Source organism: Andrena cerasifolii, chromosome 2, assembly GCF_050908995.1.
Source record: "Andrena cerasifolii isolate SP2316 chromosome 2, iyAndCera1_principal, whole genome shotgun sequence".
Classification (NCBI taxonomy): domain Eukaryota; kingdom Metazoa; phylum Arthropoda; class Insecta; order Hymenoptera; family Andrenidae; genus Andrena; species Andrena cerasifolii.
Window position 1 is genome coordinate 10252320 of NC_135119.1, and position 27804 is coordinate 10280123.

At 40.6% G+C, this 27804-nt stretch overlaps 3 protein-coding genes and 1 long non-coding RNA gene across 8 annotated transcripts in view; 1 reads left to right on the plus strand and 3 right to left on the minus strand.

Annotated features, from left to right (window-relative positions):
• Dgo (ankyrin repeat domain containing protein 6 diego) overlaps positions 1–12017 on the minus strand; it is a 203419-nt gene extending 191402 nt beyond the window's left edge. The window contains exon 1 of one of the 2 annotated variants that reach the window (XM_076830633.1): positions 11885–12017. The gene's annotated coding sequence lies outside the window, so the exon portion shown is untranslated. The remainder of the gene's footprint in view (positions 1–11884) is intronic. The other variant, XM_076830634.1, reaches the window with a different exon arrangement.
• Positions 12018–16084: 4067 nt separating this feature from the next.
• Positions 16085–17143, plus strand: LOC143366391 (uncharacterized). The gene has a single exon (XM_076807454.1). The coding sequence runs from the start codon at positions 16085–16087 to the stop codon at positions 17141–17143; it is 1059 nt and encodes a 352-aa protein (XP_076663569.1).
• A 512-nt stretch (positions 17144–17655) lies between these two features.
• Positions 17656–25925, minus strand: LOC143378708 (nucleolar pre-ribosomal-associated protein 1). 4 transcript variants are annotated; one of them, XM_076830632.1, is made up of 16 exons: positions 25812–25925; positions 25219–25323; positions 24823–25050; positions 24469–24748; positions 23427–24015; positions 23035–23328; positions 22670–22960; positions 22267–22581; positions 21873–22191; positions 20619–21803; positions 19700–20539; positions 19499–19626; positions 19223–19432; positions 18933–19153; positions 18452–18848; positions 17656–18337 (listed from the first exon to the last, which is right to left on the minus strand). In XM_076830632.1, the coding sequence occupies exons 2-16, from the start codon at positions 25307–25309 to the stop codon at positions 17801–17803; spliced, it is 5925 nt and encodes a 1974-aa protein (XP_076686747.1). In that variant the 5' UTR covers positions 25310–25323; positions 25812–25925; the 3' UTR covers positions 17656–17800. The 4 variants fall into 4 exon arrangements, with proteins under 4 accessions (XP_076686747.1, XP_076686745.1, XP_076686746.1 ...); XM_076830631.1 differs by lacking the exon at positions 25812–25925 and adding an exon at positions 25400–25490 and having other exon boundaries at positions 17657–18337; positions 24823–25032; XM_076830629.1 differs by lacking the exon at positions 25812–25925 and adding an exon at positions 25400–25490 and having other exon boundaries at positions 17657–18337.
• LOC143366495 (uncharacterized) lies at positions 25689–27592 on the minus strand. The gene is made up of 3 exons (XR_013084746.1): positions 26699–27592; positions 25812–25981; positions 25689–25730 (listed from the first exon to the last, which is right to left on the minus strand). It is a non-coding gene; the product is annotated as an uncharacterized LOC143366495 (long non-coding RNA).
• Between the last annotated feature and the right edge of the window lie 212 nt (positions 27593–27804).

A 27804-nucleotide genomic window follows, 5' to 3' on the forward strand; every position in this document is an offset into this window, starting at 1 on the left:
TTTGTCACCAACCAAACGAGAAACACCAAACAAAGGAAACTAAACTGTTGTAAAAAAATGTCCGACACAAGCTTGGAATATTCATGTCGATTTCACGCGGGGACGGAAAAAGGAAGCTGGAGGGTCGCGGCACAAAGGGAGTGAGCGCTAAGAAAGGCGAAGGCTGGGCGAGAAGATGTCGAGATACAGGGGAGGCGTAGGAGAAACGGAAAGGAAAAGGAAGAGGAAAAGGGTGGCAGCGGGAGGGAGGGAAAACGTATGCGCAACATCGAGACCCCCTGGATACGTGTTTGCTTAGCACTTTTGGCCGGAGAGGAAACAAGCGTAGGAAGGCTGTCCGCCGCGAAGTTTACGGCCGCGGAATAAATTATCGTCGGTTTCGTTGCGTTCCTTCGAAATTCACCGTAAGTACAGGCGCGCGCGCGCGCGCTGATGGCAATGGTTACGCCGAGTAACAACGCACGGGGCAACAAAGGAAACGGTGAATCATAAAATCTGATACGCGTCTGGAGGGTTAATTCTCTGCTGGTGGGTTCCGTTGGTGCTTGTTGAACTCGGCGGTGGATGGGGCTGATGAAAGCTCCTTGTTACTGTCGTCTCGATCAAATTCGATAAATGGCTTCATTACGATGTATTATGGGGATGAAAGGGCTTTACGAGGGCGATTCAAGTATCGCGAAAATAGGGATTAGAAAGTGGAGGAAGCCGGAGCGGCTGATGAGGGAGTCGTGTGAAGTGTTACGTGTTAACTTCGATGGAAGTCGGGTGGTAGATAGGAGGGAAGAGTGTTGAACTCGTGTTGGATTGATTCTGTTGGATATTCGATGATTTAGCAGATACTTAGTGAAGATCGTGTTTCGGTCACTGATGGGTTAAGTAGGTATCTTCGATTTGGGTCGGATGGATGTGGTTTCGTGTGGTAGTCAGTGTTCTCGAAGGTGACCTAGGGGAATAAGAAAATTCAGAGCTTGAGAGATTGAGGGTGCAAAGTGATTAAAGAGTTATTGAGAATTTTTTTTATTATTACACGCCTTTATTACTTCCGTAAAAGGCGAGGTGCGGCCAGTGTGCTGTTACTATACCTGACCTTTGAAGAGTTCTCGTAGGAAGCACTGTAAGGGTGAAAATGAAATATTTTGCTTCTTTTATTGGAAAATGTTCTACGTGCGAATAATAATACTGTAATACAGAATTCGATTTTTGACAGTGTTTTCTACAAGGACTCTTCAATTAAAGACTTTGGAGCAAGATTCTGAATAGTGGGGAGTAATAGAAATATTTACTTTTTGGCTGCCAATAAGATCGAAGCGTCTAACAACAGTATTCTATGCCCCTGAACGAAAACTACAATGCGAAATATTCAGTGGATTGAGAGCAATAAATTAGCAAAAAAATATGCTGCAAGAATGGGATTGGTATCTTTCTTAGGTACAGAGATACAATAAATAGCTACGCCAGCTTAATATTACGGTAGCATAGCCATTGTTTCTCGAAAACGGCTGGAGCAAACAAATTAATTCTTTGGCAAATAATTAGCAAATAAATAGGAAAAAATATCGTATTAATTTTTGCGTTGGCCTTTCCAAATGGTTACGCCAGCTTAATATACGCGAGAGCAGGCACAAATTGCCAATGTATTAATTAAAAAACTGATATGATCGTGTATCCCTCCTGTTCAACTATCCGACCTGTCCCCTGTATACAAATAAAAGCACCTCCTGTAGCTAACATTTTTAACTTTATCAAGATACTACCGCAAAATACCCTTTCTTCCCCAAACCCACCGAATCCCACGAACCTCCTCCCCAATCTTTGGATACCAGAAAGCCTCGACTACTTTATCCCCCGATCATTCGCAGGCGAAAGTTTCGCCAGCGACCCAATACGCGCCAGTATATTTCGCGAGCTCTCCAAGCGGCCCACCAAATCGTGTTTACGCGAAACGGCGGAGGGACGCAAATAAAATGGCACGAGGCTAAAGAAATATACGCCTTTCTTGGCACGAAGTGGTAATTTGTCACGTCCGAGATTAAGAAGTCGGGTGATACTGAGCACGCCTAAGAAATGTGCGATGTCACCGTGTATCGTAGATACGAAACCGCAACGAGGATTTAAGGCCCCTGCTATCGGCTTGGAAGACGACAGTGTTCAGCGGAGACGTGTACCGTGCCGTTTCCTACGGTAGGATTATTCCTCTTTTCCCTTCTCCTCTTTTTTTCTTTTGTTCTCTTTCCTTCGTTCGTTTCCCTGCGGTTGTGGTGGGCAGACCGGTCCACAGAGAGCTAACCGAGACGTTGCGCTCGAACGCCAACACCTCTGCGCCCTTTGTCACGGTCAGCTCGAAACCCCCCCGAATCGGGATGTTCGAAATTTCGGTCGATATCTACCGAACCAAATCCAGCATCCACCTATCGTAATGTTAGGTGCCCGAGAGAGATCCCTTGCTAATTCACTTGCACCGATAAAAGCGGGGCAAGGAAAGTTTCAATATTTAAAGCTGTGTATCTTAGTGGGTGTTATTTGCAATTTTGAGTATCGTTTCCTGTGCATTGTGTAAAAAAAAAGTAGCAGGAATTTATCGTTTAAAAGTTCCCTGGTGCATATATTGAGACAGTTTTTTGTATGTAAGTTAGCAGCACTGTACTCGCAAGGGGAGGACACCATGTGGTAGACATCGATTTCGATGAGCCTTGGCACGATGGATCTATGTCGAAAATAAGTAAATAGGTGTCCGAGCGTTTCTGCCAATGGGTCTTAATAATAGAGATATGTACATGTAAATTATTACAAATTTCATAATGGCCGTGGGGTTTTAGTGGGTAAACATCCCACAACTACCCTGGCGCCCGCGGGATTCCCCTCTGGAGGAGTCGGGATGCCTTTTGAAAATTTTAAAAAAAGTTTTAAAAAAAATTTATAAAAAAAATAATTTATAATTTTTTTTTAACGCGAAGTTATTATCAAAAGGCTCCCTGACGCATCCAGAAGGGAATTCCCCGCGAATATATATATATATAATTTATTATATATAAAAAAATTTATATATATAAATATTTATTTGTTAAAATTATATATATATATATGTTGATTAAAAAAAGCATAACCTTGATATTTCTTTATATCTTTGCATTCCTCAAAATAGGGCCAATCACTGTCAGGTGGCCAACCACTGTACTCTTTACCCCTACCAAAGGAGCGAAAGGAAGAGAAAAGGAGTTACAAACGTGCAAAGGAATTTTCAAATGCCAAGGTAACTCATCTTCCCCACTTAACAGATTAAGAAGTATCCCCAAAACTGATCCTGCGAGGATAAAATTCTACACCTGACTAGCCAACGAAAAATATCGCTTCCCTGCTCGTGTTTCTCATCGTATTTCCTACCGATCTGTTAACAATAGCGAACGAGGAACTCGTGCCAGCGGGCAGGCACTTATGAAAGGCGACTCACGCTCGGCACAGTCGCATTACGTAAACGAGTTTCGGGAAGGGACGCTAAAAGGCGACCCGGCTTTTGATTAGTTAAGCCACGATTACATCTTCCCCCGTGTGTACCGCCTAACTATTACGGAATCTCGCCGTTTAACATCTATTCCGGGATTCTGCGAGCCTAGGGACACGGTTGCGCGCATCTCCCCGTACCGATTCCAGCGCCGCGATTAGGCTAATTAATGTCCGGGGCACAAGAATGTACACACGCGTGACGAGATATTAGATAAATGGCTGCCGGCTTTGCTATCCGCCTGCCACGGGAATTTTCCGCTCGAGTACCTTTCGGATCCATTGGAGACCCCGGCCGGTCTCTGCAATATCTGAGCGGCGTAGGAGGGATCGGGCGGATCGATTACAAGCGACAGAAATCCATTGGGAAATGTTAATCTCGAACGTCCACGCCAGGGTCTCGCTGCTTCCATGCAGCTTCTACTTAGGCATCAACGCGGACACCCACTATCGCGTACACGTAATCTATTGTTGCAGCAGGAGGAATGAATTGAACGATTTGTGCGCCCCTTCGGCACCGTCGATGTGGAATAATGTTAGAAGGGCAGGATTGATGATTGGTGATCGTCGAATAGGATCGAGTGGATTTCTGTAATTTTTATAAAATCCCTAACGCATGCCTACCCCCTACTCACTGGCAAGGAAACATCCCCAGCTGGAAACTCCGCGCGGATGTGATATCGCTAGAAACATTCGACGATAAAGATATATTTTCTGGTCGCGTATAAAAAGCGCAGCGTAGACGGCGGGATTATTTATCGCGTATAAAAAGTACACGCTAAATAAATCGAGGGATGAGTGTGTTATTAATCAAACCGCCCCCTCCGCTTCGGACCTTCCACCACGAGATTGCCCGAAGTAATAAAGCCCGTCGATCGAAGCTTAAACACGAACTTACGACCCCATTGATAAGTGCTCGGATAAAAGCCTCGCCCTCGAGCATCGGCTCCTCGAGGATCGGCCGGAACTTTGGGAACATTGCCATAAATTGCACCCACTTATAACTCGACCGGCCCGCGCATACTCCGCGGATAAATATTTACAGGCACGTCCATTAACTACGTATTTATTAATTCGTTAATTATAGCGCGACCAGAAGGCCCGGCGAATGCGCAGAAATGCGACCGTACCCGGGAGGGGTGGGACGCGAAAGGACGTACAAAGTATTACACGGCGCGGAACGCCGACCGTCAATAACGTTAAATATACACCCGGACGTATAAAATACGACGCCCAGGGACTCGGCGTTAACCCGCTTATCAATCTGCACACGTGAACTCGGCGTGTCCTTCGCCCGTCCCCACGGCGAGGCTGAATTATCGTTACGACGCCAATAACTCAGGAATAGTATGGACTTTCATCGCGGCCACGTTCATCCCCGAAGCAAGTGGATAATAAAAGAGTGGAGTCTAATTACTGGCTGTCCCTGCCCCCCCGGGAGGGTAGTAATAATCGGACCTCCTCCTCCTCCTCCCGATGCAAGTATGTAGCCGAGGGAATGTGTGCACCGAGAATCAGCTATCGGGCGACCTTGAGGGACAGCGCGCGGAGGGGGATTGCCAACGTTAATTGCCAGAACAAATAAGGATGGAGCCTGACGAATGAATGGTAAAGTCTGCCGGAGAGGCAGATGTTTATGCAGGGGTAATTAAAAGCGATTAAAGTTTCGAGTAATTAAAATTTCGCTGGAAAAAGGTATGGCGACGGATATGAAGCGACGTGAGGTTAATAAGAAAAAGGAAGTTAAGAAAGTTGCGGATGGTGTGAGGTAAAAAATTGATAGACTTCGGCGCATAATTACTGAGGGATTGAAATGGTAAACGATGCAAGTGTGAAAGAAATGAAAAATTATTTTTTCAGTAAACACTGTCAGGGATTATAACCGCCGCCTAACCCTAACCCGAATCCGGGTAACCGAGGGAAGGTTACTGCAACCCGTAGTAACCCTGAAGGAACGGCTCCCGAAGAGTACAGAGAGCCGGTTAACCCGCTCACAGCGGGTTACAAGTGACACGCGACATTCTACCTCCAAAATCCGACTATGGTCGCTCCGCGCTCATCCGTCGTTGCGATGCAACTGCAATTTTAACGAGAAAAGGGTTGCATGCAATAACGTCAATCACTTGCAGAGTTTTGTTTCTCGGTCTAATTTTTAATCCCTCGAAGAAAAATGTGACGAATTTCCTTGAGTTATACCCGCGACATTACACGCAAATCGTTCCTTGGTCGAATTTTTATTTGTAATAAAAATATTTTTTAACACAATTATTATATACGAAATTCAAAGAATATTGTCATTTTTTCAAATTTAGAAACATGTCACCCTCGAGGAGAAATTCGCGAAATAAAGATTTGTTTACAATTTGACGTTACATAAATAATTTTACAGTTTCAAAAAAATATTAATCAAATAGGTAAAACCTTCTGCATTAAAATAAAAAAAGAACGAACCTAATGCGATATACAGTTTCTGAGATAAAAATTCATAAGTACAGCTGGATTTCACGAAATTAGGGAAAATCTACGCCCTCTACCGTATTACTGTAACCCGCTCTGAGAGCGGGTTAACCGGGTAGATCTGTGCCTGGATGCCTCGGGTTACCCGGTTATGCGGGTTGGTCTACGGTACTGAGAACCGAACCGGCTCAGGGTTACGGTTACAATCCCTGAACACCGTGAACGCTGGAATAATTTCCTTTAGTTTCTAGAGCTGTCGCAAGATAAGTATGTATAGGTATACCAACGTCGCTGTAGTTGAGAAGAAAGTACTGAAAACTTCCACTTTTTACAGCCGTTCCCATTTCAACGACTCAATAATTGTAACCTACTCGATTTGAAGTGCGAATAGGGCAGGGTCGTCCGCGATTCTCAAACAATTATATTCGTCGCACCGCAGAATAGGAGATTTCAATTGTATACCTGCAGAAGTTGCGACGGTATAAGAAGAAGAGGCAAGGGAAATTAGGATTCAATAAGTGAAGATTCTAGAGGTATACGTGTTCCGTTCCTCCTTCGTTCTTCTCCCCCTGAAAACCGCTGTTATACCCACGTGTAAAAAGGGGTGCCATTAGCGGCAGCCTTTCGCCCGAAGAATCGCATTTCACCGGATTCTTTTACGGTCAGACTTACAGCCCATTGGGATCGACACGACCGATCAGCCTGGAAATTGAGTCATCAGCAACGCTTAATTGATCCCGCTCCACCTGGTGCGCGTCCAAGTCCCAGGCTACTCTGATCATGCGTGGCAGACAGACTGAGGCAAGACGCACGCAGAAGCGGAATGGCGGCCAGTGTGCTGTGACTTGTACGACAGTCGCGATATCACGCGCAAAGTTCTGCTCAAACGCACACGCTGCAATGCGATACGCCACTTCCTGCTACATTTCTGCTACTCCATTAGCAGCGCTAGGATAATCTTCTCACAAAAATTAAGCAGCTCGAGGACAAGCCCCTCCAGCAGCGCACTCAGGATTTATCCTTGAGGGCAGGCGAGTTGAAGGGATAAATATGTTTTTAATGAAAATTCATTTAAAAAGTACTTTCTGCATAATCACGCCCCCTATGAAAAATTTTATTTTCCTTTATACGCACCACCATAATTTTTCAAGCACACCACCAACCGAAATCTACCCTCGCACAATTCGAAGCGAATGGTACACTGCGCGTAATAGCCACAGATGAACATAACAAATTCACCTAACGCGAGTCGCTCGCTCCGCAGGAAGTCAAGCAGCAGAAACATCGGGAACTCGTTACTTCTGGATCGCCGCTGATGCATTGCCGCGAAATTTGCGCGATCCCTCTGTGTTGCACTCGCCGATACAATCGCGATAATATATCAGCTCGTTGCAAACGTAAATGTTACGCTCTGCTGCGGCTTACGATACCGGCCACGCGGAATTCCATAGGATTTATTCGCCCACCAAGGCCGTCCTTTTTAGCGAAACGAGCATAAATCCAGCCCTGATACAGTGATTTACCATAACGTTAGCCCCTTTAAACATCCCCCGCTCTCTTTCTCTTCGTCGCGCTAATTGCGACAAGGGAAGCATGGCGTCGGCGAAATTTTACGACGCCCTTGTAACGATAGCTCGCGACAGAGCAAAGTAACTCGAGCTTCGAAGCTGGGACACTCGGGTGAGAATGATTCTTAGTGCATTTTTATTTTTTGGGAAACAGTTTTATTTTTTTTTTTAATTTTTTTTATTAGAATATCGACTAGGAAATAGGAAATTTATTCCAAGTTGAAAAATGCCAATTTGCGAAGAGTTGAGTATTCACAAGTAGAGGTGATGGGGTGAAACCAACCCCCAAAGTTATAAGATTTTCAGGTGTTCATCTCCGATTGCTTTGGTTCTTGGATATATTTTAGAGGACCGAAAAATAAGAAATACGTGTCTTTTTATTTTGGCCCATCTGCATGTTTACGGGGTGAAACCACCCCTCAATTTTACAAGATGTTCAGGTGTTCGTCTCCGATTGCTTTGGTTTCTGGATATGTTTCAGAGTACAGAAAAATAAGAAATACGTGTCTTTTTATTTCGACCCGTTTGCATGTTTAGGGAGTGAAACCACCCCTCAAAGTTCATAAGGGTTACAAAATTGTGTTAAGTAAAACTTCATATAAATTTTACTTGCGTCATAATTATCCAAAAACCAAAGTAATCGCAGACGAACACCTGAAAATCTTATAACCTCGAGGGTTGGTTTCACCCCCTAAATATGAAAACGGGCCGCTATAAAAAAAACACGTATATCTTATTTTTCGGTCCCCTAAAACATATAAAAAATTCAAAGCAATCGGAGGCGGACACCTGGGAACCTCTCCTTGTCAGAGGAAATCGTAGTGAAGTGAATTGAGTACTGCAGTGTTTTCAGTAGCTTATTGGGAATTTTGGTAACTTAAATATATTCCGTGAAGAGTAATTTATTATTCCTACGTGAAGCGGGTGATTGAAGGAACTCTGTATATTTGATTATCGATGCAGATATCTTTGAATGCTCCTGTTAGGGTAGTTCGACAATTCCCCTTTAAACCTAATTCCATTCAATTCTAATTCTAATAGCGTTGACCCCTTAATTTCACAGACTTCCCTGAGAAGCTCAGAAATTGTAAAAATAAACTGCTCGTATATTTTCTACAATGATCGTGTGCAAAATTCGAGGGAAATCGCTCGTTCAAACTGTGTATGCTCCCTTAGTCGGTGAAGCAACGCGGGTGTAACATCGAAAACGTGCGAAACCAAGCTGTTGCCTCGACATGACCGTGTCCACACAGGGTGATTACACACGCGTTAGGAGGACCTCAAACAAAGACCTCGAGTCCCGCCACCGGAAAAGTTTCAGAGACCGTCATTGTCGCGTGACCAACGACAGACGCGTTGTTGCCCACGCCATGCAGCTAGCCGGACGCATATTGAATAAAGAAGACAAAAAATATGCATACAGGGTGTGACACAACATGTGGGAAACGTGTTCATATAAACATTGCATTTATGCTTTGCTCCCGAGTCGCAGCGACTCACAGTGGGGAAATTTCGCGATTTTGTGGCCAAAACCACAAAAATAAATTCTTCAATTCGACAAAATAAATGCAAATGTCAATTGAAGAACTAATATGAGTATCAAACAGTAAAATTGGTGGCATTTGATACTCATGTTAGTTCTTCAATTGACATTTGCATTTATTTTGTCGAATTGAAAAATTTATTTTTGTGGTTTTGGCCACAAAATCGCAAAATTTCCCCACTGTGCACCGTTGTGTGACAAAAGAGGTTAACTGTAACCTCAAATTACCTTTTATAGCCTATAAATCCAGAAAAATACAGACCATCCCGAACCCGGAAATTCAAAAAATTCTGAAACTTTGTAAATACGTAGAGAATTTCCTTCTGATTACAACACAATTTTTGTTTGCTGCCCAAATTCACTAATGTGGTGTAATTGACCCCTAAAAATCCAGTTATTTTCCGATTTTGTGTTATAACTCGCGAACTGTAAAATAATTTCTTCCCCAAATGATAGATCTAATTAAAAGAAGTAACTTTTGACTTGAAACTTTTATTCTATTTCTTACAGTTCGCGAGTTATAAGACAAAATCGAAAAATAGCCGAATATTCAGGGGTTAATTTCACCTCCTTCTAGTGAATTTGGGCAGCAAACCAAAATTTCGATGTAATCAGGAGGAAATCCCCTACTTACTCACGAAGTTCCCTTTTTTTTTTTAATTCTCGGGTTCGGGATCTTCATTTGTCAGTATCATTACATTAATCCTAATAATTTCGTACTGATCTCTCAGCTTGTTGACTTAAAAATGTTGTAAAAAGCCTAGCCTTTTGCGAGAAGGCTGACATTTGGAATTATCTCGCCACAGATATATTCCCGTGATGTTTGCCAGCATATAATCTCACACCCCGTGTGCACATGCAATATTTGCAGGCAGGCAAGCCCGCCAGGGAATTCAGGATACGTCCGTTGGGTGGCACGGGCACGTTTCGCGGCCCGTCGTCGTTCCCTTTCAGCATGAACGGGAACGTTAAACTCTGACTTCCACGAAACCACGGCGATGCCCTTTCGTCCATACAGAACCACGTCCCGGGCGTTTCGTCATTATGCTTTCAGTGAAAGAAACGCTTCGCGCATATTGGACGAGGCGTCGGAAAGAATGTAGCACATTCCCTTCGGGATCGCTTCTACCCGCCCGGAACACGAATAAAGTTCATACGCACGTGTACCTGATCACCTTTCGTTCCTCAGTTACAAGCAATTTTCGGGGCACGAGCGGTGGCGCCCGAAGTCCCGCAACTTGAGCTGCAACACGAGGCTTTGCCGTGCTTGCGTCTTTAATCTCTGAATGATTTGAGGTTTTCAACGTAATTTCTGGGGGTTATTAATACTAATTAAGGATAGATGGACTGTAGGTGTTCCGGTGGATATTTAAAAGAATACAAAGTAGCGTGGGAGCAAAGGGTTACTTAAGGGGTTAGGCGATTTTTCGATTAGTCTCGTGTTCTGTTCCTTATTAACAGATGAAAATGAAAACTTAAGTCGACAATCACGTGCTCGACTTTGAGTAGCTGGCGTTTTTAGAGAAATTAATTTTTTCAGAATCGGCACCGACCAGTGCTAGATTACAGTCTTGAGAATATTCCTGTAAAATTGTATTCAAATCGGTCCAGTGATCTCTGAAATAGTTTTGCTACCGCAAATGCTGTGACTATGAAGAGGCCTTGGGAGAAGGGGCTGCTATGGCCCCATTTCTCAAGATACGAAATTTCTTTTTGGAGAGGATACAGCACAATTTATACACAGCAAGGTGTATACCTTGATCTTTAAATACGATGTTTCTTTATGGGAAAAAAAATTCCCACTTGTCAAGGGTACGTGATCCCTTAAGGGGGGAGCCTGGTGTAGCGGATCGAAGAAATCGATTTTTTTTTTTTTTGCATAAATCCATAGTTAAACATCACGATAATATGCTCCCAAATCAGCAAAACGAAATTCGAAAAATTAAAGCGGATATAGCCGATTTTGCTACGGAGCGCCAGGCTACCACAAAACTTTAAATGCGTTTTTCTCGAAACGACAGTTTCACACTTTGCGGGCAATATTACTCCAAAAATATTCAACCAATCGACTTGGCCTTGTGCACGGATATTTGTGAACATTTTCTTCATAGTACTAAGTTATTAGTATAATGATATTGTTTAAATAAATAACTTTTTTTTAGACATTTAAGGCAAAATTTCGTTGGAAACAGTGAACTTTTTATTCAAGAGGCCGCCATTTGTTCATTTTGCATCTTTTAAGTTTCAAATTTCTTCATTCTGTGCGTACACTCATAAACTAAAAGAAAATTGTTCGATTTTTGGTTTCAGATGAAACCAAAAGACGCTACGTTGCCCGCAGTGCAATAATTGCGTCGCCAACGGACTGGGCATAACTTTGTTATTTGCCGCTCTTTTTTAATAATTTTTTTTTTGTTATATACCTTAACCTGTTAATACAATATCCTGAAAGTTTCAGAAAGATCTATCAAATACTTTCTTTAAAAAAAATTCCCGAAAAATGCCTCGATTTTCATTTAGTTACACCAGGCTCCCCCCTTAAGTGTTGTTGATCCGTGTAGGGTAAAGGGCCCAATTACTGACACCTAACCAACTACTGTCACCTTAAGCTATTTTACTTAAAATAACGAACGAACAAACGTTGTAAAATCATACGCAAAAAGAATTATGTAATTCAACCTGTAATCTATACTGCAGATTATACACTGTAGTTTATTTATTCGTTATCTTAAGTAAAATAGCTTAAGGTGACAGTAATTGGGCCCTTTACCCTGCGTGAAATTTGGGTGAAGCCAGGTTGATGTGCCGCAGTACTCACCAGCCATGCATGTTTCCCCAAAGCGAGTGTGCAGCGTTTGTAATCCAGGCAGAGGTGTAAATTATACCGTACTTCCAACACACTGTGTCAATTACATCTGAAAGCACATCACACTCACTCGCCAATGGAAACACTTTGGTCGCGCGAAAATGGTTCCCACTATGCCGGCAATTCGAAAGTAAAGCCACTTTCAAAACAAGCGTTACTTTGCTCATTTGTCTCCGCTTCCAACTGTTCTTATTGTCTCTGATTCTTCGCCGTAGAATAAGTTGAAGCTATGCCTGCGAGGATTGCGTAAATGTAATCAGCTGCAACGAGTAGGTGGAGAAGAATTCATCCACGGAAGTAAATGAAGAACGCTATCGAAGGGTTCGATTTTTAAACAAATGTTTCCTTTTCTAAGCTATTTCGAAACGACACTAATCCAGACATTCCTAGCCCGAGGACTTGGGAAACTGTTCCGCGAATTACACCTAAAAAAATCACTCCTTGAAATCTCATTCCTCGACTCTTGCAACGCCTGTTTGCCTCTTTCAAGTTAATTGCAGGCGTATAAGGCAGGCACGAGTTTCGCGTTGCATACGCAATCCACGTGAAAATCGCGGAAAACTTACTGCAAAAATTCAAGGAAAGGAGTAGTAAGCTTGAACAGGGGAAATTAAATCGTTCTAATTAATGAGACTTGGGTTAGGCGTGGAGTAAGCCTGTGGATCAAATAATACTGTTAGCTAATAGTATTCCCATTACTGCTCGATTTAATGCACGGGAGTCTGTATAAATTTCGCGACGATACACCTATTCCTCAACTCCGCGTTTAAAACCGTCAGATTTCTTCCTGCTTCGAACATTTTTTTTGGAATACCATTTTCGCCTCGAATAAGGACATAAAGTGTAATTTAGATGCAAATCCGTCTATCTATATTTACCTACAATCACCCTGCCTTCCATCATTAACATTACTAAACTCTGACGCTGCGGAACAATATTTCCACCAGAACGAACCAGAGACCGATATTCTTAATACCACAATGAGAATCCTCCACCCCCGCGGTAACATTCATTACCCAACTGCAATAGGGTAGTTAAATTAATTTCCGAAATTACTTCCCCGCCGGACAATAGGCACCTGCACTTGAAAAAAAGGAAATTTCAGCCGAAGAAGAATTTCATTAAATACCACTCCATATCCCCCCCAATTACCAGCAAAGCTACCCAACCTTCCCAACACATTCCACCGAATCTATCGACTCTCCCATACGATCCCATTGTTCCGTTACGAACTCCTCCGAGCTCCAATTAACCAAAAACAACAAATCCCCAAACTGTATCCACTTCCTTTCGCACAGCTGTGTACCTCAGCGGAGCTACGCCGAGCCAACGGAAGGCTTTCGTTCCGAGAGACCGTCTGCGCGTGCATCGAAGTCTCCGAGGGCCCCGGCCGAAACCCGCGCTACGGAACGGCCGACCGGAAATCCAGCTATGGCTTCGTCGCCTATGGAATTGCCGTATCACTATTGTACTCCTCGTTGACACAACGTTCACCACCGCACCGCATCCGCGCGACCGAAGTCGTGCCCCCCCCCCTCGAAGAACGTTTCGGTGCCCCGCACAAGATGCACAGAATCCTCTGGCAGCGAGAGGTGGTGGTCGCGATAGAGGCGCACTAAGTTACGGCGACGAAGGTGCCGGCACCTCGGTCCGGTGTATTTAAATCGATCCAACGTGGCGCGCGTCTGCGGTAGCAACCAGTTCGAAGGGACGGTTGCACTAAGACTGATCCATGGATCGCGGCACGTACGAACGAATGCCGCGAATCGAGCGAGGATCCATAGGATCCCCACCACACCTGCCACCCAACCCCTTCTGCCCGGCTCGGTTCCCCGCTCATTTCCAACCGCCCGACAACGGTCTCCTTTTTCTGCCGGCCCTTAACCCTCTTTTTCTCATCGATGAACGAACGATTTCTCTCTCGAGCACGGCTCGCGGCCGCGCGGGGCAATAAATGCAAACCGGGCACCGATCTCCACCACTACGCGCCATTTCCACTCCTCTGGCCAGCGTGCTTAATCACGGCACCGACCGGGCTTCCGGCCGCGATTTCCGCGGGACTCGCGTCCCGGCCGCGTTGCTTTGGATCGGTATTAATAACAATGGCGAGTTTATTACTAGGCCGATTGCGGGTAATTAAGTGGCGAGGCTCGACATTCCTGCTCGTTTCAAATCTGAGTCTGTAAATGTAATCACAGACGTAAGGGGACTAGGAAAAATCGATTTCTTATTGCAGTTTCCGAAAGTACTGTCTTTTCTGAATAAAATGCCGCTTGGTTTGTATTGAAATTCGCAAAATTGTAGATTTGCCGGCTAAAACAAATCTGGAGAAACTTTGCCCAGAAACTTTAAACGCGTTTGTCTGGAATCTTTTCTTCTCTTGGTTTGCGGCTAGTTGCGGATGAACCGAGGTTCAGATGGACGGGAAAAAATTACAGGATGTGTGAAACATGTGCCATTTCGCGCCAAACCTGTGATATGGTCCGTCAAAGTTCGAGATTTTCATTAAAAAAATTAAGAAGTCGCGGATTTTTAGTGGCGCACGAACGCGAGCTAAAAATCCGCGACGTTTTTCTTGGTTTCCCCCCTAGCCAGAAGTGTATTCTTCAAGATAAAAAAAGTTCCAGTCGAATCGGATAATAACTTTTGGGGATACAGGTTCCACCGGTTTGGATCAATTTTTTGACGCCTTGACTTTAACGTCTCCCCAGTGCCGTCTGTAACAATTAATTATGAAACAAAAAATATATTTCCGTAATTTAAGACATCGTTAATACAATGCCGAAAGTCCCATTAAATTATATGCAATAGTTTTCCTTTAATTAATTCCTAAAGATCGCCTATTTTTGGGGGCCCTAGACCGAAACCTCCCCTTAAAGGAAGTGGATAAGAATAAACGAATCGGTGGCAGGTTTAAAAGAGGAGAGTTATCGTAAAAAATTGTTGAATACTGTTGTTATTGTTAATGTTCCACGGGTGAAGCACCTTTTGGTTTGCGGTAGATAAATATTAGGTCGGTGCAAAAATTCGTTCGCTTCATTGAACCAACGTCTTTGTTAAAAGTAACGGTATATTACAAGTTTTTTTAATCAAAGTATTTCCTTTCGCTACCTTTGACCCTTTGCTACTTTTCTGGTAAAAGTATACGCAGGTAATGAAAGAAATATCATCTAATAGTAGGCGAACGAATTATTTTTGCACTGATGTAATGGTATGGAAATTACAATACAGAAATACTATATGCTAAGTGAGGTATAAAGTAAAAAGAAATTTACGTTAAGCTAACTGTGTAAAAGTGTACAGTGACCGATTGAAGATCTTTCACAATTTCGGCATAAGGTTTCGCTAGTTCTAGTTGATCAATTCCATTAATGGAGTTGTGAGAATTGAAGCTGTGCTGTGCCAAGGTAAATTTGTAGAAAAGGGAAGGAGATCTGACAGGCGCGTAACAGTAGGCGCATAGAAATTAAGGAAAGCTAAGGGATCAGAAAAAAAATTATTGGTTTGGCTTAAAACCAATTGGTTTAAAAATTTGTTAAATATTTGAAAAGGGATAAGGTGATGCCAGTGAACGTTATGGGGTGGCTGTGTTTAAATTGTGTTTCGAAGTTGAAGAAATGAAGATTCCAAAGACTTCAAGAAGTAAAGAGGTGTAAAATTGCTGTAATGAAAAATTGCTGCGTATTGATTTATCAAAGGAAAGTCGAAAACTCAATCCAGCGCAATAAAAGTGAAGGTAGTTGAAAATTGAACAAAATGTCAGAGTTAAAGGTTAACGCCGTCGCTTGTGTATCATAATTCAAAATCCTCTGTCAAAATTCAATAATGTGGAACAGTCGATTAAAAAATGTCTCATCTTCTAAAAAGTAAATACATATCCAAGAATTATGTTCATTCCTTCGTTATCCCCTTCGCAAATTTCCCCTTAAATTAAAAAATTTCCGAATAAGACTCCTTTCCCCTTCCTTCCATCAATTAATTCTCCCTGAAATCCCCCTAATCCAGAACCACATTAACATTCCTTATCACTATTCCAATAGAATGAAAAATAAAACCACCATAATGTAACACGGAGAAGGAGGAATACAATCAACCATCCCGCGAGCCTAAATTTCCCACCAAATTGTAGTAGAACATCCCGAAAGTAACGCCATGCAACATTCCAGCGAAACGTTAAACAGTAACAGCTTCCCGAGCTCAAGCGATAAACGCAAACAACAAAGCGATCGGGACAGGGCGGTGCGCCCGAGGCGGGCAAAGTCACGCGGCCGATACGCAGCCATAAAAAACACGACACTGTGGAAAATAAAATTCGCCAAGTGTCTAGTCGACGACCTAAAAAATTATGGACCTGCGGGGCTACTGCACATGGAAGCAGTAAGCAATGTAATTGGAAGACCCATCAAAATTTGGAAGTCGGATGGCCGCGTCTACCGGACCGTCAATAACGGTCGAAGCAATGAGAACGTTAACGTCCAATATCACCAACGGAGGCCTGAATCCATAGGTCACTGGACGTTGCCTGGTAATAGGGATCCGGGTAACGTCGAGACAGATTTAAACGCGTGTCTGTTTACGGTGATCGCCTCTCAGACTGGGAGAAGCGCCACCAAATTACGAGCGAGCACCGTGAACTACCTAACCAATAATCTGACTGCATTAACCGACATTATCGACGAGTTTTTACCATCGAATGGTAAGGAAGGGACGCCGCTGATGATCGGCGGGGCTTGGTACACTGGCACCTCGCCCCATGCAGCGCAGATCGTTCTGGACAATTCACAAAACGTTCTGTGCTATGGATGCCGGGATTACGGGCATCCAAGGGGGCACGCGTCACATGACCGCGCCACAGGTCCGAAGGACAGCGTAGAGAATTATTCCCGAACAACCGGCGAAATGAAATCCGGTTTCTTAAGCAGATCGGATCAGGACCACGTAGCACATTTCGCTCTTCGGCACGCGTTGGCTCAATCAGCGATGAGGAGCTTGAACGCAGGCGCGCAATCTCAAGCGGTAACGCTGATGGCGCGGGATTTGGAAGGCACGGGTTGCGTTTTGCCGAAAATGAAAGAGTGGTACAGTGGCCAAGAGTACAGCGGGGAACTTGATATTATCCGGCTAACGTTGGTGTTACGACACCATGACGGGAAATATAATGACGCGAACGCGGACGTGTTTGTGCACACGTTCTATCCACGAAGATATTAATCAACTGGTGGGAAATTGTTATTACAGTATTTCCTCGTTACGGGCTCGGTTTGGTGTACACCAGGCCTTCCCAAGTAAGGGAAAACCACTCCTGAAACACATTCGGTTCCCCCTCCAACGCTACGCCCTCAGCTAAGGTGAGACGATTCCTACTACCCTTTCTCCGAGGAGACAGTAACGCCGCTAGGAAGCATGTTGGGGCGCTTTAGGGTGGAAGTACCAAATGTGTCGAGTTTTTATAGGGAATTTCATAATCACTTAAAAATGGTAGGAAAAGTTAAAATTTAAACTAGCATTTCAAAATGACGTAAAAAGAATTTAAAGAATGTATTACATACAACCGTACAGTAATAATTGTATCGTTGCATGTAATAAATGTTTTAAAATTAAATAGTTTCTATTAAACATTGAATACATGGGAAATATTTTATGCAATTATTAGGAACAGAATTATCGAATTTTTTAACTACAGCCTTTTTGTAAATAAAAGTAAATAAAAAGAATTTTATACAAAGATAGCCCGAGTTGATTAAGAGTATTATTTTATTGAATTATACAGTCATTTATAAATTGTTTCGATATTTATAAAATACAAAGTAACAAATATATACAAACATTTCATAGTGATATTTACATTTATAAAGATCAATAGATATACTATGCTACTTGGTGGATGCACCATGTCCATACCATTGTTCTCATACAGTTCCTTGCTACTTCTATTTCATTGCTATTCTCTACACAATCTACTTTAGTTACATATTCACAACCAAACCGCAGCATATCTTCGCATTCATTCATATTCCCTAAAAGTCCTTTAGAAAATTCCAGAATGTCCATCAAGTGTTCTTTACTGACAATCGTCTTCATGTACTTAGACAGAAGCAACTTCTGCAAAATGTTTACGTATAACGTAAATATATCGATCTTAATATCTTTAGAACAATGCGACTTTAAATTCAGCGCGATATTTAAAAGCATCAACTTGTAGTGGAAGGTGTCCCCTTTTATATTTAACACAGTATTCAACACTTTATCCATTATTTTCACTATGAGCTCCATATACGGAGCTTCGCGAGTATAGGAATTCTTTGTGACTTCGAATAACCACGGAAGCAGTCCGTGACCTTCTATAAGAAGTACAGACGCCTTAGTAATTTTCAATGTAACATCGATGACTTCTAAAATAAGTTTCTGAAACACGAACATACAAGATCAACAAATTTAAGAACAGAAACTGTAATGTTAATTCTCAGAAAATCCATCGAACCTTAAAAGAGACTACTTATTAACAGTTTTAAATCTTACCTTCGTTTTCGAATCTGACAGATTACAAGTGTAGAAATCTAAAAGCATTTTAAATAAAACACACTTGAAAGCTACAGCCAACTCGTTCTCCGTCTTCATACCATCGCGAATAGTTTCCAAAACCCAATGCCTGTGTGCTTTATGTTCTACGTCAGAGCTGTGAAAGAGCTGCAGTAATTCCGGTATTGCGTTTATGTCTAACGCCGGTTTAGCCATCAGGAAAGTTTGTAAAGGTGAATAGAGAGGATTCAATGGTTGCGTAGCAATCAACGACGTCCTTGCCAAAAATGTAGAGACAAAACTATTTAAACGCACGTTGTCCAGCTCCGATTGCGACGATATAATACCATAACGTAGCGCATCTATTAGCCGCATCCATAATAACTTTGCTTTCGAGCTGTGAGAAAGAAGAGTGAAATAATTCCAGAATAAAGTAAAACAGTGCACGCAATTACTGTCACTAAAATTCTTTATGAATTACCTTGAAGCATCCAAATGTGTATAATATCTAGCAATGATGGTATAAGCTACCATACGAACATCGGAATGATTGCTACTGCACGCAGCAAATGCTAACGCCAGAGCACCACTTTGAGTAATTTTGTGACACGATACAACATTATTCTCGGACAATAAGAAACATAATAGTGGTAGATAAAACGCTGGATCGTAGATATTACTTGCATTCTGCACTTCGTTATTCTATAAAAAGATAGAAAAGGAGGTTGATATTACTTAATACTGATAAACACATTTCTTGAATGCACCCACCTTCAATGCTCTGTTCACAGGATAATTCTTTATAGTGTTATTAACAATGTTTTCCTCAAATAAGTTTAAAACTTCGGTAGTAGACGGTTGCCTCCACAAACTCATGTGTGCTTCACCTTTTACGCTGTAATGTATCGCTGCCGCATTCCCCCACAAATAAGGCCGATATTCGTAAATATTAATATTATTACTCTCGTAATACTGCAAAATCTGAAACCAATACCTTCGTTATTACTTGTTTAGAAGATATATGATAATTATTAACAACCCTCTTACAAGTAAAATGTATCGATCAGCTTCGCTTAAGGTAGCATTATAGGCTGCTAAATAAACGGGCACGTGCGTTGCTGCAATAACGGTTTTGTTCTTTTGCATAAGGATCCACAATAATTCTACTAGATACTCTGAAAAAGAAACAATCATTTAGCGAGTAAATAAGCGCATGCTCTTTTAATAGTATTGTTAATGCATGCATACTTTTTGTATCTGACGATTCCAACATAATGTTAACGAATTCAGAATGGGAAGTTGCCATTTCGAATAAAGTTTTAGCATATTCATCATTACTATCATTCTTATACGCAATATTGCATAAAATATTTAAAGTTTTCAGTACAGGCATTGGTTGCTTACTGGCCTTTAATTCTTTAAGACCCAACTTCAAGGAAAATCGTGTGAACTGCGACCACGCGTGACTAGCATTCAGCGCTTCGAATACAAAATCTCCTTTTCTCTCTTTTAGATGCTTGATAGCGTCACTTAATCCTTGACAAAGAATACAAAGTTTTTGTACATTTTTGGACTCCTTCTTCAGAGTTAAAGTAATTATATGAAGAAGAACTTGTATCAAATTCATAACCAGCTTCCCAGTGTCGTCTTTTAAAGCTGAACATCTATTGTATACACACTGAAGAATATGTATATACGGCATGGATACCATATCCAACTTATCTCCGATTTGTAAAATAGTATTACAAGCTTTGCTGCACGTTTCATAATCAAATGTGTTGTTAATTAAATAAGAGACTGCGGTAACATTCTCTTCTATCCAGACTTTTGTATCCTTGGGATTGCACAAATAAAGCAGAATCTCAGCCTCGTAATGTGTCCTTAATCTTTGCAGAAACTCCTGGCTCCATTTGAAATTTAAATTACTTGCAATTATTGGGAATACGGTATTACTTTCTTTTACACTCTCAGACTTCATCATGTATTCTATGAAGATTGGTATGAATTTTATATTTTTGCTAATTAGAAATGAAATTAGACTGACAGTTGTATCTGTCATCTTTGTTGCTAACAATGATGAGAAAGTATCTGTAAATACATCGTAGATATTAGATTCGCACGAGCAGAATAAAACAATATGATAATGTGCATGTATCTGATAACTCACCTCCATCGACACCAGCGATATTGAATGGAAATTTAGAAAGATACTCGTGTAAAGTTACTTCCCACTTTTCAACATTCGTAATTCCCTTCGACTTTAAAGCAAGTAGACAGGAACACAAAGATTTAACAAATTCTGCATCCAATTCAAAATATGCATCACGCTCGGATTTAACGTCATCGTTACTAGTAATTTCTAAAAGTTTCGGAATTATGTGCCCATACATCGACAAATCTGCACCGTCTTTAGAAACAAATATAGTGTCTTCTAATTTCACGAATTTCTTAAATAAATATACAATATCTTGCGGCGTTAGCTGCAACAACTCCACCAGACTTGTAATTGTTCCAACATCGTTTATCTTGTCGCCCCTTTGTCGTTTGTCTATCATTCTGTGTAATTGCATAAGTAACTTATTCTTGAAATGAGAAAATAGGTTCCTCGTGTTGGTCGTTTTACCCAAACGAAGTATTACGTTGCAAATATCAATGACTGTAAGAGTTATCGTATTCTTCGTGAAGTCTTTACTCTTCTGGTGGAACGGGGAGAAATAATATAAGATGACGGGGTGAGTGAAAATAGATTTCGCACATTCTTCCACCAGTATCGAATTGTCTGGATTTTCTTTTGCAATGTGTAATAAATATGTTAGAAGAATTTTATAATTATCAATTTGGGCTTTTGTAAGCTCGCCCCGTTTGGCAAATTGTGTTAAATAGAACACAGCCATCTTGAACAAACACGTGATTTCGTATGTTGACAAAGAGTGATGGATTGTGACAGTCTCGTTGTTATACTCAAAGGTAACTATATTGTCACCATTAAATACGTCATTTATCTGTAGCTTCGTATCACTCAGTAATACTAAATTCAGCTTAGATATTAAATTCATCGAGGGAAGTACCTGTTCAATACGAATAGGACGACTGCCTTCTAACCAGCTTAACAAATATTTTTGTACTGGTAATTCTTCCACACCATTTGTTAGATGTATTAAACATTCAGGCGCAACTTGATAATGCAATATGTGCGTCAAGACGTAAGATGCGTAAGATAATATTGTCGGATGTAAATTATTCTTCATTTTATGTAACATGCAACACGTGAGTGGTGATACCGACGTAAAGCGTTGCATACGCAAGCCATTATTCTCCAGATTTTCGTGAATATAATCCTTATCTATCAATTCTAAAGATTTAAAAGAAAATCATTGAAAAATTGTGAAACATAATGTAAACATATTTAATTAATTCTTACCGTCAAACGTGTCTTCTAATGGGCCAGTATGAGTTACTGTTTCATTAATGGCTTCTTCTGCTTCGATTATTTCATTCGCGTACTTCTCAATATCTCGGGACGTTCTCTTTATAATATTCACAAACCAACTTATTGCTTCGTCTTTTCCATCCAAGTTTACGAAACCATTAATCCAGATGTCCAACTGATCATTGGACCCTTCGAACATTCCAGTAGCGTTTAATAAAACTTTAATCGTTACTTTTATACTCGATGAAATCGAAGATACTTCTTCGTTCAAAAGAGATATTAAAAACGACAGCGCGTCGCTGAATATTTTCTGTAAAAAGATGTCCTTTTAGAATCTTACATAAATAAGGTAAAGCTTTACTTGAAATTATAATATCTTACATACCTTTTGCGGTGAGAATTCAGTAGGATTCAGGATAACTAAGAACTGTATAACTCTCACTTTTATAGAGTTAAATTCAATGATATCGTCTAATTGGTTCAATACGCTTAAGAATGCACTAGGTTGTAAATCAGACAGTGTGTGCAATAATTTCGGACATATTTCGTTATACATATGTAATAAATTTAAAGTGGCTGTCAAGTGCTCGTGTTTCTTTGGTTCTGGAATGTTTTCCTTATTACCATTCGTGTCTTCGATCGTGCTTGACACCAAAACAGAGTTCCACACCTCCAGTACCATATTTACATTGGGTGCAGTCTGTAATATTAAAAATTTGTTTAGTGTAGCAACAGAATCATTATTGCATTTAAAAATGTACATGAACACAAATCTGTAAGATATGTACCTTCATCGTAGACTCTACTACATAATTCTTAAAGGCACAGCAATCAATTTCCTCACTGTAAATTACTTTTGCAGCTAATAAACATTTTCGTATCTGCTCAAACATGGACACAAGTGTAAGTATTGCCTCGTGCCTTACTATGATATTAGAATGAATTAAGCTTGGCACGATTGCATGCTTCAATATTGTTCCTGATAAAGTTAAAGATACTATCGCATTAGCTAATTGATAAACATTTAATTCGGAGGAACATGTTCTTAGGCAAGTTTCTGCATCCACTGATTCTATTATCTGTAATAAAACATATTTAATAGGAATACTTCGGAAAATAAAGACTTCAAAAACCTATAGATGTATGCGATTACCTTTCTCACAAATTTCATTGCCGCGATCCATTTTGTCGACACTCTGGGTTCAATGTGTGGCTCCAAGAGAGTAAACTGGGACTTTATTAAATCTGGGCATGCTGTCATTATTTTGACTATTAAGTCCGATGGTTTCTCATGTTCCCATGGTCGATCTAAGCTTTGAATTATTGTGTTTACTAATTGATTATGTTTCACTTGTGCAGTACCAAGCGTGCGATCATGAAAAATAATGCCACATCGGTTAGATGTTAATAATGTAATTAAAAAATCGTGCACAATTTCTCTAACAACCTAAAATAATGAATGCATTGTAAGGTAATGGAATAAACATGAAAAACTTACAGCATATAAATATCGTCACAACTTAAAGTACTATTAATAATAAATACCTGTTTTTCATCAACATATTGCGGACTCAAAGTATCTCGAGTTTTACTTTGAGGCCAATTGTTCGGACCTTTCCAATTGTACAAATACACAAGGTTCTGAATAACCGATGTTGAAAATATATGTAACTTCATAGTCTTGCTGATTTTTGAATTTTTCAGAATATAAGTCTTGAGAGTGGTTATAACTAAAGCAACAATGTCTTTGGAATCAAATATCATATTAGGGAATATACTGGAAAGCAGATTGTGCTTATCCAATAGAGCTCTGATGATTGTGACATTGCCTTCTATCAGGAAAGACAGAATAAAATGAATGAGACAGTTCCTTATGTTCTGACTGTCCGTAGGCTTTGTGTGGCGCGCGAGGGATTTAATGACTTCTGGTAGCAAAGACAGATGTGCGAGCAGTTCCCGTGGAACATTACCCCCTAACGAAACCATTGCGGCGAGCAACTGTAAAACCACTTTTCGTTGTTTTGCGTTACTTTGTATGGAGAGCATGGAATGTATTAATGACAAATGCGAGTTGATTAAATGCCGGCACGCTCCCTCCGCACTAGTTTGGTATTTTGGATACTGTGCCAAAATTCTAAAAACATACAGAAGCTGATATAAATTTATCTATAATACGATAAATTGGACATTAAGGGGGGCAGACCACTGTAACGATCCGAAATGTAAGGGTGTTTTCAGGAATTTATTTCAACCAAACAACACAAGTAAATCAATGTATTGCTTAGTATAGTTAATAATGTACATATCGAAGAGTAAGAAAAAAATTTCTTCAATCAAATTCGTAAATCCGTTTCCTGTACACTCTTCGTCAAAATGTGGGCTGCGGCAAAATCGTGCTTGTCGTATTGACAGTGCCCAGGCCGTATGATTAATCCGAATTCAAAAAGACAAAAATATTTAGAAACTAGAAGCCTACATCTATTATGTGACGATCAAAAGAAATCAGAAAATGTGGAGAAGAAAAAATCGATTTTTCCGATTTTTTACAGTGGCCTGCCCCCTTAATTAAGCTACATTTAATACGTACTTTATTAATAATATCCTTACTGCAGAAAATACAACTGTAACGGTACCAATATCTTTTTTATCCGTAGTACTTAATAGTCTTATTACCTCGTGGATATTGCCACCCGCATTCAAATACTCTGCAGCCAAATCCCTTTCTTTGTCTTCGTGACAAACTTGCACAAACCTTCGCAGTGTATCTAAAGCGCTAGCAGAACTTAAACTGGCCCTTAAAAATTTACCATCTAATGGCTCTGTTTGTTTATTCATACTTTCTTCGTGTTTAGTACTAGTTTCTGCGTCTGTAATAAATTAATTATATACAATTCTTTTGGCGATCATTTTATACAAAACACGAGAATATGTGTACACATACCAGTTATTGATTCTGAAACCTGAACTTGTATCCTTCCTTCAGATTCTTTAGGTGCTTCTTCAGTGCATTCCCCGGCATTCGCATCTTTTGTGAATAAATCCATTTTAGTTTTCTTCTTTCGTTTTTTAACTACTCCATTCTCTTCGTACGATGAGTTCCTCTTGAGCATGTTTACATTGTTATGTTCCTTACCGTTAATATTACTACCATCTGCACAAATGATTCCCCCTTGAAATTACGAGTAAAATATATTATATTATCAACTAAGTATATGAAAATTTCTTGTTCAGATTATTCAAAAACCCATTGGAAGAACAAAGCATTTGTTGTAATACCAGAAATGAATTAATCACTGAGTGATCATTGTATTGTTAATGTAAAGTAATATAAACACACCCTCTTCCTCTACTGTGTCTTTCTTCTTCTTCCTTTTTCTAATGCCAGTTTGATTGTTCTGTAGTACATCATCCTTTTGATCAAATTTCATTTTCACAGAGTTTACTGTATATAAAAATTAAAGATTACACACTACAAGCACACTCAGCTTGTTCTTTAATTTAAGAAAAATCAATCCTACACAAATAAAACACGATTTCTACATTAAACAGGTGAAGTAACCTGTGCTATGAGTGTGAACCACGTGCACTGTTTTCATTGTATATATCGGTCAGAGCTGGTCTGGAATTCCTGAATAAATCCTACTCGTAGTGGAGGGGGGACACCACAGGAGTGGCGTTACTGTGTGCGTGAAATGCCGCCAGCGCCAACGCGAAGCCAGCCACGGCCAATCAACGTCGACAACCTATTTTCCGGCGACACTGATTGGCCGTGGTTGGCTTCGCGTTGGCGCTGACGTCGGCGGCAGTTCACGCGCCATTAACGCCAGTCCTGTAGGTGTTCCCCCTCCACTACGAGCAGGATTTATTTAGGAATTCCAAACCAGCTGTGATATCGGTTTATATCTAATATCTTACATCCATGCTTCTTACCCCCACTTTTAAGACCCAGGAGCGAATTTGTGTATAGCTTATAACAAGGACAGTTCGTTTTCCATCGCCTCCTATCTTGGCGTTGATTGGTTGACGTCGCGGCGTCATACGCGCATGTTCAGACGCCATCTTGAGCACTACGATCAGAGCGCCACCTCGAGCGAGTTTCACTGCGATACATCATCATGGACATACGTATCCCCATAAAAAACTTAAAAAAAGTAAAAAAAAATACGCCAAGTACATGAAATCAAATAAATCACAAAAAGTAGAAGATAATAATAATTACAAAATAAAAAAAAGATGTGAAATCAAAATGAGCTGCAAGTACATGAAGGTGCTTACAGTCAAATACTTGGCGTGGCGAGGTATTGAAATCTTCGCCTCGCTCAAGTGGTAGGGTAAAGTGGAACATCCACTTGAAGACCATGTAAACGTACAAAATCTTTATTTTTATGATTTAAAAAGTATTCATTTATGTAAAAAACTATAAATATATGTTTTAGGTATAACCATTACAAATAAAATATAACAAAAATATATATTATGCACATAAAAAATATTTTACCAGATAACATCAAATTTACTGAAAATAATCAAATACACTTGGATTTTTACATGTATAATGAATATCAACACGTGCATGGAGAACTTTAGTTTTTATTGCATTTTAAATAAAATCGTGTAACTTAAAAAAAAAGCTTTTGAATTTTTTTATTATTTACTTTTTAGTGTCTAAGTTTTGATTTGTGGTTACATGCTGATTGCATATCGATTGAATTGATTTGATTTGTGGTTACAGGGTGACTTCAAATCGTTTGAATCTGTGGTTATGGGTTATATTTATGATATACAAACATAACGCAAATCAAATTTGGCCAACTTACCTTGTGTTTGAGACTGCATTCTGGTTGCAATTCAATGGTACAGCAATACATATTTGTAAAAACAGGTGACATCTAAAATTTTGACAACGTACCTTATTTGACACTCGTCACATTATAAACTGGCTGTAAGCTGTCAAAATTTGAGTAGATTGCATAGTGAAGATAGCGATTGACAGACGAAACATGTATTAATTCGTTTTGGCTGAAGTGTAACGCGTATATACGTATTATGTTGACGAAAATTTTCTTGGAGAAGAAGAAAAATAAGAAAATCTTACCGTTTCCGACAGATCCATGAGACGATATTACGATATCTCTGTCATGCGTGGACCGATTTTATTGAATTTGGTTTTATTCGAAAGCTTATATGCGGTTTACATAAGAAAAATGCCTTTAAATTTAGGAAATATTGCAGGCGTGATGAGATATTGATGAAATAAGGTTCAGGTAAGGCTGGATTAGCCGGGCGACGAGTAAATGATAGCGGTAGCGACAGTCGACATATACAGGGTGTCGAAACATGTACTTGGCGTCGAGACGCTACCGCGTCTCTAGATATAGCTTAGAGCATATATACATGGAGGTCTCATGGCCTATGTCTCCTGTGGATCCAGTTGCCGACCAACATCGTGCGAGAGAGAAAGCATCGTGCGAACTGGTGCGAGAGAGTGAAGTATAGAAGAATAATCGACCGTAATGCGCATGCGCCGATATCGTGCGAGAGAGAAAGACATATAAATACGTCCGTAAAACCTGTAACAATATTTTTCCACACGTTTCGACCATCCGTAGATGGTATGCAGTGATCGATGGTCGACCAGGATTTACAAAAGAAGTATTCAAAGCTTTAAAATGTCAAGTTCTTAAACAACAAAGTCAAATATTTTGCAATTTAATGATGAAAGCATGCACCGCGTATCACTTCAAACCATACCGCTTGCAGCAAATTTTACGATATCGGCGCATGCGCATTACGGTCGATTGTTCCTCTATACTTCTCTCGCTCGCACGATGTCTTTCTCTCTCACACGATATCGGCGCATGCGCATTAGGGTCGATCGTCCCTCTATGCTTTTCCCGCTCGCACGATGTTTTTCTCTCTCGCA